The following is a 14,654-nucleotide window of genomic DNA, read 5'->3' as shown; positions in this document are numbered from 1 at the left end:
GTGCAAGCTGAGAGCGGGGCTGGCGTGCAAGCAGGGAGCGGGGCTCATGTGCAAGCAGGGAGCGGGGCTCATGTGCAAGCAGGGAGCGGGGCTCATGTGCAAGCAGGGAGCGGGGCTGGCGTGCAAGCAGGGAGCGGGGCTGGCGTGCAAGCAGGGAGCGGGGCTCATGTGCAAGCAGGGAGCGGGGCCCATGTGCAAGCAGGGAGCGGGGCTCACGTGCAAGCTGGGCGCGGGGCCCATGTGCAAGCTGGGCGCGGGGCTCATGTGCAAGCTGGGCGCGGGGCTCATGTGCAAGCAGGGAGCGGGGCTCATGTGCAAGCAGGGAGCGGGGCTGGCGTGCAAGCAGGGCGCGGGGCTCAGGTGCAAGCAGGGAGCGGGGCTGGCGTGCAAGCAGGGCGCGGGGCTCAGGTGCAAGCAGGGCGCGGGGCTCATGTGCAAGCTGGGAGCGGGGCTCATGTGCAAGCAGGGAGCGGGGCTCAGGTGCAAGCAGGGCGCGGGGCTCAGGTGCAAGCAGGGAGCGGGGCTGGCGTGCAAGCAGGGAGCGGGGCTCATGTGCAAGCAGGGAGCGGGGCCCATGTGCAAGCAGGGAGCGGGGCTCACGTGCAAGCTGGGCGCGGGGCCCATGTGCAAGCTGGGCGCGGGGCTCATGTGCAAGCTGGGCGCGGGGCTCATGTGCAAGCAGGGCGCGGGGCTCATGTGCAAGCTGGGAGCGGGGCTCGCGCGCGCCCCCGGAGGATCCACCGCTCGGCTCCGCTGCTCCGCGCTCCCGCGGTGGCGGCGGCTCCTCTCTGGACGCATTCGGCCTCGAACGACCCGGGTTGGGGCGGCGCGGGGCGGGGCGCGCGGGGCTCCCGGACACCCGGCCAACCGAGCCCCGCGCGGCCCGCCCCGCGCCCCGAGGCCGCGCCTGCGCACGGCGAGAGGACCTGCCCTCCCGGCGGGCGCCGACTGCGCAGGCGCGGCCTTCCGCGCAGGTGCGGCCCCGCCCCCGGCTGCGGAGCCGCGCCTGCGCGGTGGTGGCGAGCCGCCGGCGGCCGGATCGGGGCGGTGCAGCCTGGACGAAGCCGGCCGGGCGGCGCTGAGGGCGAAGATGCGGTTCCTGCTGCCGCTGCTGCTGCTGCTGGTGGCGGCGTCGGCGGCGGCGCGGAGCGAGGCCTCGGCCGGCCTGGGCGGCGCGCCCGGCAAGAGGCTGAAGATGCCGTACGCCACGGGGCCGCTGCTCAAGTTCCAGATTTGGTGAGGACGCGCGCGGCCGCCGCCGCCCCGCCGCCCGGCGCCGCTCCCCACGCGAGGCCCCGGCTCCGCGGCCTGCCCCGGCTCCGCTCCCCACGCGAGGCCCCGGCTCCGCGGCCTGCCCCGGCTCCGCGGCCCGCCGCCCGGCTCCGCTCCCCACGCGAGGCCCCGGCTCCGCGGCCTGCCCCGGCTCCGCTCCCCACGCGAGGCCCCGGCTCCTCGGCCCGCCCCGGCTCCGCTCCCCACGCGAGGCCCCGGCTCCGCGGCCTGCCCCGGCGCCGCTCCCCACGCGAGGCCCCGGCTCCGCGGCCCGCCGCCCGGCTCCGCTCCCCACGCGAGGCCCCGGCTCCGCGGCCTGCCCCGGCTCCGCTCCCCACGCGAGGCCCCGGCTCCGCGGCCTGCCCCGGCTCCGCGGCCCGCCGCCCGGCTCCGCTCCCCACGCGAGGCCCCGGCTCCGCGGCACAGCCCGCCCGCGGCTCGGTCGTTGAAGACGGGGGGAAAGGGGCTCGCGGGGCCCGGCCTGGCGCCCGCGGGGTCCGGGGGCTCCGGTGGGAAGGCGGCCCGGGGCCGGGGCCGGGGCCCGCGCGCACGCGCACGCCGGCCGCCCGGGAGGATCGCGGGGCTGGGCCCGGCCCGGGGGGAGCGCGTCCGCGCTGCCAGGCCCCGCCGCCCTCGCGGCGTCACGCGGCGGCGGTGCGGGGCCGCCGTGCGGGGGCCCCCGCCGGCGCGCACGCGCACCGCGCCCGCTCTCCGCCTTCCCGCCCGGGCAGGAGGTTGGGGCCCGGCGCGGCGCCGGGGCCGAGGCCGGCCGGGGTTCCGGCCGTGAACTGGCGTCGGAATGGTTTGTGCCACCGAGGGTCAGCGCGCGGATGAACTTGGCTTGACATCTCTGTGCTCTGAAGCACGGTGGGGCTTTCCCCCTTTGCGGTCGTGGTCTCGAACTCCGGGCCTGGGCGCTGCCCCTCGGCTCTCCAGCCACAGCGCCACTTCCGGGTTCCTGGGTTCACGGGAGATCAGAGTCTCATGGGTGTTCCTGCCCGGGCTGGCTTTGAACCGCGATCCTCAGATCTCAGCCTCCTGAGTAGCTAGGATGACAGGCCTGAGCCGCCCGGCCGTAATGCAGCTTTTTAATGAACAATTCAGTGATTTTTTTTTACATTCCCTTCCATTGAAACGAACATTTTCAAGTTGATTGGATATGTAACAGTGGAGCTACTGTTGAAAACAGACTTGATTTTCCAATTGTTAGTAATTTCCCACTGCTGTACTCAGTCTTTGCTTCCGTAGGACGGTAGCAAAAGAGCACACTAGAACTGATTTGTATGTTGGTACTGACCAAAGTTGGCAGAATCAGGAACTAGAGAAATTGCAAGTTCCAGAGGAAAGTCTTGTTAGGTACCAGAGACGCGATGTCTCCATATTCAACAAATCGGAGAGCAGGGCTCTCTGGAGGAATCCGATTCCGTTCTCTCTGGGACTGCACAGGTAAGAGCAGGGACTTTATCCTCAGACCTCCAGGGCATAAAACAGCAGCTGCTGCGTGGCCAGAAGGTTTCCTGGAGGAGGGGAACTTTGAACTACCTTGGGGTAGATAAGAGGCCTGAGGCCTAGGCCACATAGAAGACCAGCTGGCTTCTTGTGGAAGGGAACTCCAGAGCACAGAGTAGACAGGAGAACATTCCCGGTGCATTTGGAATTATCCAAGTAATATGCAGCTCAGAATGGAAAGGGAGTGGTAGGAAAGCAGCTAAAGCTTGAGAAACTTAACGGGCGGATTTAGCAGCTGTAGAAGCCTTAAGCATCCAGCTTCTACCACCCATGGATTGAAAACTAGTTCAAGAGGAAAGCATGTACTGCACAGACTTGCTTGCTCTTACTCAGAATCAAAATGGTACCTCAGCCGTGTCTGTAGGTTCGCATTGTGTTAAGTAACGTGCGTCATTTAGAGTTCACATGGACTTATGCATGGGTAGAGTGCAAGGCACTCTGCCATTTTCTAGAAGACACTTGAACGTCTGCGGGTTTGGGGGGCAGGGGAAGGAGCTGGCAGTCCTCCCCGGAGTCCATGGAGCCAAGGAGGGACCGCATGGTGGCTCCTGAGCTCGGGGGGAGACTCCTGGCCTGGGATGGTAACTAGTTAAAGGAGAGAGGTTTTGCACATTGTTGGTGGGTTTTGTGGGGGGTTTTGGTTCTCACCTTATCAGCAAGAGAAGGATAATTTGAACCTTGAAGGCTAAAGACATAGCAGCAATAAAGAAATGTCTGCCACTCCCAAATGGCAATAATGACTGAAACCAGTTACATATCCCACAAAATTGAAAATAGAATGGGTTGTAAAATGCACCGTTATTTTACATGCCATTTAGAAAGAAAAAATGCTACTATTTAAACTATGACATAATATCATAAGCTAAACCCTGATTTTTTTAGGGTTCTTAAATACACTTGTTGGAATCAATGGCATAGAGTGAGAAGGGGATGCAGAGAGCGGGCAGTTCTGTGTGTGTGCGCCAGTACTGGGGCTTGCACCCACCCTGGGTGCTGGCCCTTGGCTTTTTCACTCAAGGCTGGCGCTCCATCGCTTGAGCCATTGCTCCACTTGCAGCTTTTTAATAGATAATTTTAAATAGGAGACTCACGGACTTTCCTGCCTGGGCTGGCTTCAAACTGCAGCCCTCAGCTCTCAGCCTCCTGAATAGCTGGATTTTAAATAGGAGACTCACGGACTTTCCTGCCTGGGCTGGCTTCAAACTGCAGCCCTCAGCTCTCAGCCTCCTGAATAGCTGGATTCCAGGCGTGAGCCCCAGCTCCTGGCTTCATTGAGGCTCTCTATGCTGTTTTCACATATAGATGCCATGTATCTTTCTTTTTTCCTGTTCGTTTCCCTTCTCCCAAGTAGTTCTTTTTTTTGGGGGGGAGGGTCCAGTCGTGGGGCCTGAACTCTGGGCCTAGGTGCTGTCCCTCAGCTCTTCAGCTCAAGGCTAGCACTCTACCACTTGAGCCACAGCGCCACTTTCTGCTTTTTACTTTTTGCTTATGTGGTGCTGAGGAATCGAACCCAGGGCCTCATGCATGCAAGGCAAGCGCTCTACCACTGAGCCACCTTCCCAGCCCTCCCAAGTAGTTCTTAAACTCATTCTACATTTATCCATAGATACTCACATAGATATGTTCATATCCATGAATATGTATGTCTGTTAGGTCTAGCTTTTCACTTGTGAGCAAAATCATAAGATAATCTTTTTTTTTTTGAGCTTGTCTGATCTCAATCTGAGTCTCCCAGTTCTACCCATTTTCCTGTAAATGACATGATTTTATTTTTCTTTGTGGCTGCCTAATACGCCATAATTTAGGACTACAATAGATAGTATGGACTGCTGTGTGTAGCTGACTCCATTGCTTGGCTGTTGTGAACAGGGCTGCAGTAAACGTTGGTGTGCAGGTGTCTTTCCCGCGTGTGTATTTACTCTCCTGATACAAGTCCAGTAGTGGTATGGTAGGGCCACAGGAAAGGCTGCTGGGAGATTTTTGAGGAACCTGCTTATTGATTGCCATGTTTGCTCTACAGCCCCCACAGCATATGGATTTGAGGTTGTTGGGTTTTTCTTTTTCTGAATCCTTGCCATCACTTGTTATTGTGTGGTCTCCCTGCCTCTAACACTTAGCTCATGGCGAGCTGACGCTGAGCCACACTTCTAGTCCCGGGTTTTTGCTGGGCAATTGGAGATAAAGAGTCTCTAGGACTTTTTCTGCCTGGGCTGGCTTTAGCCACAGTTCTCAGATCTCAGTATCCTCATAGACAGGATTGTAAGCGTGAGCCTCTGGTGCTTAGCTGGCATAGGAAAGCTTTCATCTTGGTATCTGGGCGGCTTTCTCTGGCAGTGGAGGTCTGTGTGTGCTGCAGCGCTCAGTGGAAATGCTTCTTCCCTGCAGTGTCTCCTGAGGGTACCGGCGGGTGTTTGAGGAGTACATGCGGGTTATCAGCCAGCGGTACCCGGACATCCGCATCGAAGGGGAGAGCTACCTCCCTCAGCCCATCTACAGGTCAGTCCCTCAGCCCGTTCCCAACTGGAAAGCAAGCCAGGCGTTTGACTTTATGCACTTAACCACATTTCTATGATTATCCTTACTTCTTGGTTGGTGATGATAATATGCAAAAAGTAGAACTTCGTAACTAGCACGCTGTGCCTGGTGTGGGTGCTCCCCTGTAGTCGCAGCACTCAGGATTGGCTGAGGCCGGAGAGCCACGCGTTTCACGCCAGCCTGTGCTCTTTGTAGCAAGACTGTCAAACTTACCAACCAACCAACCAGTTAGTAATAGTGGGTTTCTTTGACCTAAATATGAAGGCTTTTTGTGTAAGAAAGGGGGAGAGGGGGCTGAAGGATGCAGCCTTGTGAAGGGTGTTTTCTTGGGCAGTTGTACTGTGGAAATAGGAGTAAATTCACTCCCTCCTCATCTTTCCAGTGCCCTGCACGTGCTAAGCGTGCATTCTGCCATCGAGCTATGTTCCCAGATCCCTAAAACTCCATACAAAATCCACCATACTTGGTTCTCTAGAACTTTTGGATTGGGTATCTAGAAAATGTCTATACCCATGTACTTGGATTATTAATGTTTAAAGTATATGAGGAACTGTGGTTTCTAATGAGAGTCTTTATTTTCTTTTCACAGACACATAGCATCCTTCCTGTCAGTCTTCAAGCTCGTGTTAATAGGGTTAATCATCGTTGGAAAGGATCCCTTTGCTTTCTTCGGCATGCAAGCTCCCACCATCTGGCAGTGGGGCCAAGACAACAAGGTGCGTGCCCACAGCTCTGGCCACGGCAGGTGTCGGGGCCGTGCACCGCGTGGGGCCGGCCGGTCTCCGGGACTTGTTACTGGCAAGCCTGTAAAGATGCCTGATTTCAGCTTACACCACTGCCTGTCTCTGGTGAAGTCACACAGCTGCCCTTCACTTGAGATCCTAGAATGGTTAATACGTTCATTAGCCCTTTTTATTTGGGGGACTGGCACAAAAGTATTGGCCTGATTTTGACTATATAGAGTGCCTCCCGGGCAGCAGGATGGGTTAGGCTGTTAATGCTTCATTCACATGTTACAAAATTTCCGTTCATGGGGCTCCATTTGGCGAATTGCTGGGCAGAGTTGGGCCTCCTGGGCCTTTACTCTCTCCTCCATAGTCTGCCGTGTGTCTGCTCTCTCCAGATTCTTATCTCCATCTCTTTTAATTAAAGCCATTTTTCCCCAAATTATTTACCACTTTGAATCCAATTTTTATTTCTCCAAGCCTTCTCCAGCCCCTATTCTGGGGCTTGAACTCAGGGTCCAATTTCTGCCCTTGAGCTTCTGCTCAAGGTGAATGCTCTACTACTTGAGCCACAGCTCCACTTCTGGCTTTCTACTGGTTCATTGGAGATGAGAGTCTCATGGACTTTCCTGCCTGGGCTGGCTTGGAACCGCAGTCCTCAGATCTCAGCCCCCTGAGTAGCTGGGATGACAGGCGTGAGCTTTCTCACGCGACATGCTCTTGCTCTCTGGAGGGTCTGAGTTCTGCTCTTACCCTTCAGTTCTAGGCCTGCCAGGCTTAGCCAACTCCTTCAGAGCTGCGCTTCTTCTTAAGGAACCACATACTCCAGTAGCATTGAGGACTCGGTGGTAGGGCCATCCTTGGGTGTTATGTAGCTGCCCTGCTGTAAACAAACTCCTGACGGGCAGAGGGTTGAGAAGGAGGCACTGAGCACTGGACCGTTGCATTCAGTCTAATACACTGCTGTTGACCGCCCGTGGAGCAAGAATAGAGCTAAAAATCTACAACTTTATGGCAGGGCTTTGTTTTTGTGTATTTTGTTTTTGTGCCAGTCCTGGGACTTGATCTCGGGGCTTGAGCGCTGTCCCTAAGCTTTTGTGCTCAAAGCTAGTACATTTGAGCCTTAGCTCCACTTCTGCTTTTCTGGTGGTTCATTGGAGATAAGAACTTTCCTGCCCCCCCCCCCCCCCCCGGAGGGGGAGGGAGTGCAGCTCTAAGGCAGTTTTTTGTGTTTTTCATGAGAAAGTCTTACTATGACATTTGTTACCGGAATCAGCTTAGGGATTGGCAACTGGCCATCAGCTTTTAGTCCAGCTTTTGTTGCGTTGAGACTTTTCTGTGCAGGAGAGCTTCTAGTCTCCTTTGGGCGAGGCTAGATTTGTCTTGGAAAGGGAAATGGATGCACTTTGACTCCTGTTCTCAGAGCGATTTGAAGTGACTTGTTTGTGACCTCGGGGGTTGTGTGAGTGCGCAGTGTTGCCTGCTCTTGCATCACGCGTCCCGTGTGTGTTTATGCATTATAAAATTGGTAAGAGGTACCCTTACGCTGATGTTCTTTTGCTTCAGGTGACTTTTAAAACTGCTTAGAAACTGCAGCGTAAACATCACTAAGTCTCACCTGCATAGAGCTCTGAGTTCATGCTCCATTTTCCTTGATCTTTGAGTGATGTCTGAGCCTGTGGAATAACCGCAACAGCTTGGGAACTTTTAGAGCAGATTAAAAGATTTTAAAAAGACTTTACCGTGTTGGGCACCCGTGGCTCATGCCTATCATCCTAGCTTCTCAGAAGGCTGAGGTCTAAAGATCATGGTTCAAAGCCTGCCCAGGCAGGAAAGGAAATCAATGAGACTCTTACCTCTCATTAACCACTAAAAAGCCAGAAGTGGAGGTATGGCTCAAGTGGTAGAGCACTAGCCTTGAGCTAAAAAGCTTGGGGACAGTGGCCAAGACCCTGAGTTCAAGCCCCCAAAACAGGCACACACACAATGAGATGGGCAATTACACTTACTCTCTTAAGAGCCAGACACTGGTGGCTCACACCTGCTATCCTAGTTACCCAGGAGGCTGAAATCTGAGGGTCAAGATTCAAAGCCAGCCCAGGTAGAAAAGTCCCATGAGTGAGACTCTTATCTCCAATAAACCACTCAAGAGTGGCTCGAAGTTGTAGCATGCTAGCCTTGAGCACAAAGAGACTCAAGGACAGCGCTCAGGACCCAAGTTCAAGCCCCACAACTGACCAAAAAAAAAGAATGAGAAAGGTTAGGATGTGGCTCAGGTGGTAAGGGACCTGCAATGAGTGAGTTCAAGTCCCTGTCTCAGTTGGGGGAAAAATGAGAGTGAATAATGAATGAATATTAACATGATGGACGTATCTTAGACGTTTATGTAGTGACACTTCAAAATGACTCCATTGTGCTGTTACGTTTTCTTGTAGGTCTATGCGTGCATGATGGTTTTCTTCTTGAGCAACATGATTGAGAACCAGTGTATGTCAACAGGGGCATTTGAGATCACTTTGAACGGTAGGTTCTGACTTTGTGATAACACTCAAATGGTTTATAAAAAGTGTCAGGCTTTTCTGTTTTTCTTTTTTTTTTTTTTTTTTTTTTTTTTTTTGCTTATGTGGTGCTGGGGAATCAAACCCAGGGCCTCATGCATGCAAGGCTAGCGCTCTACCACTGAGCCACCTTCCCAGCCCAGGCTTTTCTGTTTTTCATAAGAGAAATATTCTTAAAGTTCATGTGTTATTTTGATGGAAATTAAAAATTCGCAAGACAAGGAGTGTAGAAGATTTAAGTCACTCTGTTGACCACCGCTCCTGCCTTTCAGACTTCCTTAAAGAGTTGCCCTCCCCGGCCTCGTTTGCCAGTTGTGCTCACATGACCAGGATAGCCTGCGTGAGGTCTCCTGAAGAGAGGCTGGGCGCTCTTCCTGCGCTCAGGGAACAGCCGGCCACCACACGCGCATCACCGTTTCCGTGTCTACAACTCCCATACACTCCGCTTGCTCCTCTCCTCTTCCTACCATCCTTTGTATATCCAGTTGCCCCCAAACCACACAAACCCATCTTTCCCCCACTCTCCATACTGGCTTCTTTCTCTTCCCTTGCTCAGAATCCCACGCCTGCTCCTCTTCACCTTCTCCATGCCCCTGTTGCCTTGTTACCACCTCCTGCCTCTTCCTTCATTCTCTAAACGAGAGCCCTGAGCTAGCAGTGTTCTTGTACACGTTTGAATGGACAAAAGCAATCAAAGCTGGGCACTGGTGGCTCACGCCTGTAATCTCTGAGGATCAGGGTTCAAAGCCAGTCCAGGCAGGAAAGTCCATGAGATTCTTATCTCCAGTTAACCACAGAAAAAGCCAGAAGTAGTGCTTTGGCTGAAGTGGTAGCCTCCTGAGTAGCTAGGATTACAGGAGTAAGCCACTCTTGCGACTTCAAAAGAGTATTTTGTGGCATGTGTGAAGTTATATAGAATTCAAACTTAAGTTTTTGATTTGAGTTTGCTTCTGTTCTCTTTTTTGTGCTAGTACTGGGGCTTAAACTGGGAGCCTGTGCACTATCCCTGATTCTGCTTCACTCAAGGCTGGTGCGCCACTCCTGGCTTAACTGGAGCTGAGTGCTCCAGATTTGCCTGCCCTGGCTGGCTTTGAACCTGATCCTCAGACCTGAGCCTCCTGAGTAGGTAGATTGTAGGCATGAGCCACTGGTGACCAGCCATCTTACGTTTCATCAGTGAAACAATCCATGGAATTTGTTACCTCTTGTCATATTATATAAGTAATATTCCTGATTTTTGTCTCTTGCTCCATAGAGCCTAAAATATCTGACGTCTGGCTTCTTACAGAAAAATTGGCCTGCTCCAAAGATAGTGGTACTTTGTGTTGTTGGTTCTGTTTTGGAGCAAGGTCTTGTGTGAAAGACAGGCTGCTGCCTCACCGGGACTTCCTGCCCCAGTGCCCTGTGTTCTGGGACTGCAGAGTAGCCTGCCGTGCCCAGTTAGATTTTATTTTAAGTGCAGATTTCATCTTTCCACTTCAGAGTCTCAGATTCATGTTGTGACTTGTCATGGTTTTAAAGGTAAATGCCAGACAGCGGTTCAGGTGGCCAGGGCCCTTCAGTGACTGCTGTGGCACGTCTCTTCTAGAACCACTTGTAAGACGTGGGTGGGGTGCCTTTTGTGTTCATAGACGTACCTGTGTGGTCTAAACTGGAGTCTGGTCACCTGCCCTCCATGCAACAACTTGTTCAAATTCTTGACAATGAAATGAAGCTCAACGTGCATATGGACTCAATTCCACATCACCGATCGTAGCCCCGCCGAGCAGCCCCGGAAGCTCTCTCGTGAGTGATTTGACGGTGAAGACGCCTGCTGTTTAACTCCCTCTCCAGGTGTTAGCAGACAGTGCATCTGCCCCCGTTTCCAGCTTTCTGTTACAGGGATACGTGTGCCCTTCACTCACAGTTACAAGTTTTATCAAGATTGCTTGGACCTGCCAAATAAAGGTTGTATTAAGTTAGTCTTGAGGGGCCAGGTGCCGGCGGCTCACGGCTCACGCGTATAATCCCAGCTACTCAGGAAGCCGAGATCTGAGGATCACAGTTCAAAGTCAGCCCAGCAGGAAAGTCTGTGACCACTCTTATCTCCAATGAACCACAGAAAACCAGAAGTGGCGCTGTGGCTCAAGTGGTAGAGCGCTAGTCTTGAGCTGAAGAGCTGAGGGACAGTGGTCAGGCCCAGAGATCAAGCCCCACGACAGACCAAAAAAAGTTATTTTTTCGTCTTGAGGGTTTAATAATTTGTGTTTTTTTTTTTTTTAATGGTCATAGGGCTTGAACACATGGCCTGGGCTCTGTCTTTGAGCTCTTTAGCTCAAGGCCAGCACTCTACCACTTTGAGCCACAGTTCCACTTCTGGTTTTCTGGTGGTTCATTGGAGATAGGATTCTCATGGGGTTTCTCCTGCCTAGGCTGGCTTCAAAGCACAATCCTCAGATCTCAGCCTCCTGAGCAGCTAGGATGACAGGCGTGAGCCACCAGCACCCAGCTCTATGGCATCATTTTTTTAAGACTGAGAGTTGGTTAGAGGTTGGCAGATTGTTCTCAGTTCTTTTCTGATGGGTGAGTTGACTTTGTAGGGTTACTTATGCGAGTGCGGTTGAAATGAACCATCCTTCTTTTCCGTGTGTCTTTCAGACACGAAGGGATTTGCCAGAGCAGCGTGGCTGGCACCATGAAGGTCTGCACCGAAGACACACGCTGTTGGTGCAGACCAGACGCCTGCGGCCTCGCTGGACCTCCTGGGAAACCTCGGTGCGGGAGGGCTTCTCGGGTCTGTGCGCATTCGTAGAGTGCAATAATACTGTATAGCCTCCTCCCAAGTTCACCCAGCTAATAATCTCTTTTGCGTGTGGTCATTACTACTGTAATTTTTTTCTTAGTCATATTTGAAAAGGCAGGAAATTGAGTTACAATTTGATTTTCTTCAAGATGTGTTAAATTTGTTGTACTTTTGTATGATTTTCATTTTTTATAGTTTAAAGTCAATCGTAAGAGTTCATCAGATAAGTCTTAATTATTTGGTCATGTCCAATTTATGGTTTTCAAAATACTCCAGATTGTGAACATGCATTTACAAGATTATGGGGGGGAATTCAGTATCCAGAATGCTCTACCAGTTTGTGTGTGTGTGTGTGCGTGCGTGTGTGCTTTTGTATGTGTGTGTGTGTGTGTGTGTGGGAGAGAGAGAGGGAGGATGTGATTATCAAAGAACTACGAGACAAACTGCTTTTTAAACCCTGTTGTGTAGTTCACGTGTCTTGCCTTGACTAATAAATTGACTAACTGGGCCTTTATATTTAACTAAATAAAAAACTAAGTAGATGTCGGTGAAGTGAAAAGGTTACATTTTATTGCTCTGTACTTGAAATGCCTGTTTTTGACTTAGACGTAATCTCATAGGGACGCTTGAGAGTCACATGGAGCAGGTTAACTTAACAGCGTTAGGATTGCTGAGACTCACCTCATTAAATCAATAAAAGTTCAGTTGAATCTCTTTACAGCATCGATCTGTCTAGTAACCCACATCCTTTATCAGAGTTTTACTGTATTTGAAAAGTGACGTTGGAAAGGTTTTAATACTTTGTGCAACTCCAGATTTCTAAAGGCTCTCTTAAAGAACTTGAATGAAAGACCTTGAAGTTGATCGACCTTAGGGATGATGGGCAGAGCTGGGAACCCCTGTGAGGTCCCAGGTCGGCGGCAGCAATGGCGTCGGTGCGGGGAGCCAGAGGAGAGCCGGGTGAGCAGGGGGGTCCTGGCTGCCCAGTGCTCTGAAACCCCGTGACAACGTAGCCCAGGACCTGGCGCCTCAGCCTGAGCCTGCCAGGCCCGGCGGGCCGCCCGCAGCCCGCAGGCAGGCAGTGACCTGTCAAGTACGTGCAGAACGTTCCCGAGGATGGTAAGTGTTTCACACAGTGCTGTTTAATCTGAAGTTCCCTGCAGATGGCATCCCCCAAGTGCCGGTCCGTTTCATTTTTACTAGAGCGTAAACTGGTTGCTGTGTTTCTCACTCCAAACTCCGCACCCTCTGAAGTTGGACATTCTGGTTAGCGAGGGCGCTGCTACCTCTATGTTACAGTTGCCCCCCACCTATGGCCCTCATGGGCTGCTCCATGCGTGGGCCTTGCCTGTTGGCTAGAACTTCACAGTTCAAAATCCGAGAAACCCAGGATTGAAACCTGAGGAGTGGCCTCCATGTTAGGTCAGGTCACTTGTGCTTCAGAGAGTAGCTCTGGTGGTTTAAACACTGCTAACACTCAGCCTCTTTCCTGTCACCCCTCTGTTTTGAGTTATGCTTAGCCCTATTTAAATCTATAATTTGTCGGTCTTGAACTCTGGGCCTGTGTCCCTCAGCTCTTCAGCTCCAGGCAAGCGCTCTACCACTTGGGCCACAGAGCCACCTCCCATTTTCTGCTGGTTTATTGGAGATGAGTCTCACAGACTTTCCTGCCTGGGCTGGCTTTGAACCGCGATCCTCAGCTCTCAGCCTCATGAGTAGCTGGGATGACAGGTGTGAGCCTCTGGCACCTGGCCCATACCCAAATTTATGGGTTACTTGTAAGCTGGTGTGGCTGTGGGTTCTGTGACTGCGTGCACTATTAGAGCAGGCAGGTTGGCCAGCTTCTGGAATTTGCCGGTTATTTTTGTAGACAAAGTTGTTAAAACAATCAAAAGCAACGTTGGTGAAACACAGTTTATAACTCAGTGTAGGACTGAGGGCAGATAATACTGCTTTCTGTGATGAGTGGTACTCATTTTTAAGGTAGCAGCTAGCTCATCAGTCCATGGCTATTAAAATATAGTTGTAGTCCAGTGATGTTTTACTGTGAAAATATAGGGGGTTGGAGGCATGGCTCCATTGGTAGAGAGCTAGCTAGTGGGCCAAAGTGTCAGGTACCAAGTTCAAGTCCTGCTCTCCCACCTAAACAAAAAACAAAAACTAAGCTGGATGCCTGTCATCCTACCTACTCAGGAGGCTGAGATCTGAGGATCATGGTTCAAAACGAGCCTGGGCAGGAAAGTCCATGAGACTTTTCTCCAGTGAATGACAGAAACAAACCAGAAAGTGATGGTGTGGCTCAAGTGGTAGAGCGCTCGCCTTGAGCAAAAAGGAGCTCAGGGACAGCGCCCAGGCCCAGAGTTTGAGCCCCAGGACTAGCAAAAAATGTATATATAACAGTGGCCTAGTGATGGTTCTTTCTTCCTCTGAGTATTTATGGTTTCGGACCTTGAGTGGTTCACATTCTCCCATTGCCATAACATAAGTCACAGTTTTGAATAGTTCATAGAATTTCTCAACATGGTTTGATATTTTAAAGCTTTTTTAAACATCTCCAGTAAAACATGAGGAATTGGCTGGGTACCGGTGGCTCACGCCTGTAATCCTAGCTACTCAGGAGGCTCAGATCTGAGGATTACGGTTCAAAGCCAACCCAAGCAGGAAAGTCCATGAGACTCTTATCTCCAATAAACCCCTAGTAAAACCGGAAGTGGCGCTGTGGCTCAAGCAGTAGAGCGCCTTGAGCTGAAGAGCGCAGGGACAGCGCCCAAGCCCAGAGTTCAAGCCCCACGACCGACAAAAAAAAAAAAAAAAATGAGGAATTACCAAGTTTACAAACACCTATGTGCATTATGAGACTAACTAGTTACTCTGATGGGAAAGAAGCCTTGTGGAGGAAGTCTCCATTTTAGTGCTTTATATGACGACTGTTCAGGGAATGCTGTATTGTGTGTCATCCGGCAATGTTTGCTTTCTAGAGGCTTTTTAACTCAGAGAAGGAGAGTGGACACAATCTACTGTATGTTTAAACTGCTGCAAATACCGTTTAGTTGCCATCTGTAAGAAATTGGCTTATTAGGGGCTGGGAAGGTGGCTCAGTGGTAGAGCGCTTGCCTTGCATGCCTGAGCCCTGGGTTCGATTCCTCAGCACCACATAAGCAAAAAGAAAAAAGCCGGAAGTGGCGCTGTGGCTCAAGTGGTAGAGTGCTAGCCTTGAGCTGAAGAGCTGAGGGACAGCGCCCAGGCCCAGAGTTCAGGCCCCACAACCGGACC

General features: G+C 52.2%; 1 protein-coding gene across 1 annotated transcript; it reads left to right on the top strand.

Annotated features, from left to right (window-relative positions):
• The first annotated feature begins 1,021 nt into the window (after positions 1-1,021).
• LOC138837646 (thioredoxin reductase-like selenoprotein T) lies at positions 1,022-12,095 on the top strand. Its single transcript, XM_070036586.1, has 6 exons — positions 1,022-1,236; positions 5,167-5,277; positions 5,906-6,032; positions 8,477-8,564; positions 10,231-10,384; positions 11,237-12,095. The coding sequence occupies exons 1-5, from the start codon at positions 1,091-1,093 to the stop codon at positions 10,353-10,355; spliced, it is 597 nt and encodes a 198-aa protein (XP_069892687.1). The 5' UTR covers positions 1,022-1,090; the 3' UTR covers positions 10,356-10,384; positions 11,237-12,095.
• Positions 12,096-14,654: the final 2,559 nt, after the last annotated feature.

This window comes from Dipodomys merriami, unplaced genomic scaffold (assembly GCF_024711535.1).
Source record: "Dipodomys merriami isolate MVZ:Mamm:240054 unplaced genomic scaffold, mDipMer1.0.p SCAF_273, whole genome shotgun sequence".
In the NCBI taxonomy this organism is placed as follows: domain Eukaryota; kingdom Metazoa; phylum Chordata; class Mammalia; order Rodentia; family Heteromyidae; genus Dipodomys; species Dipodomys merriami.
The sequence above is the reverse complement of the archived record's forward strand: the minus strand, read 5'-3'. Positions and strand labels throughout refer to the sequence as shown.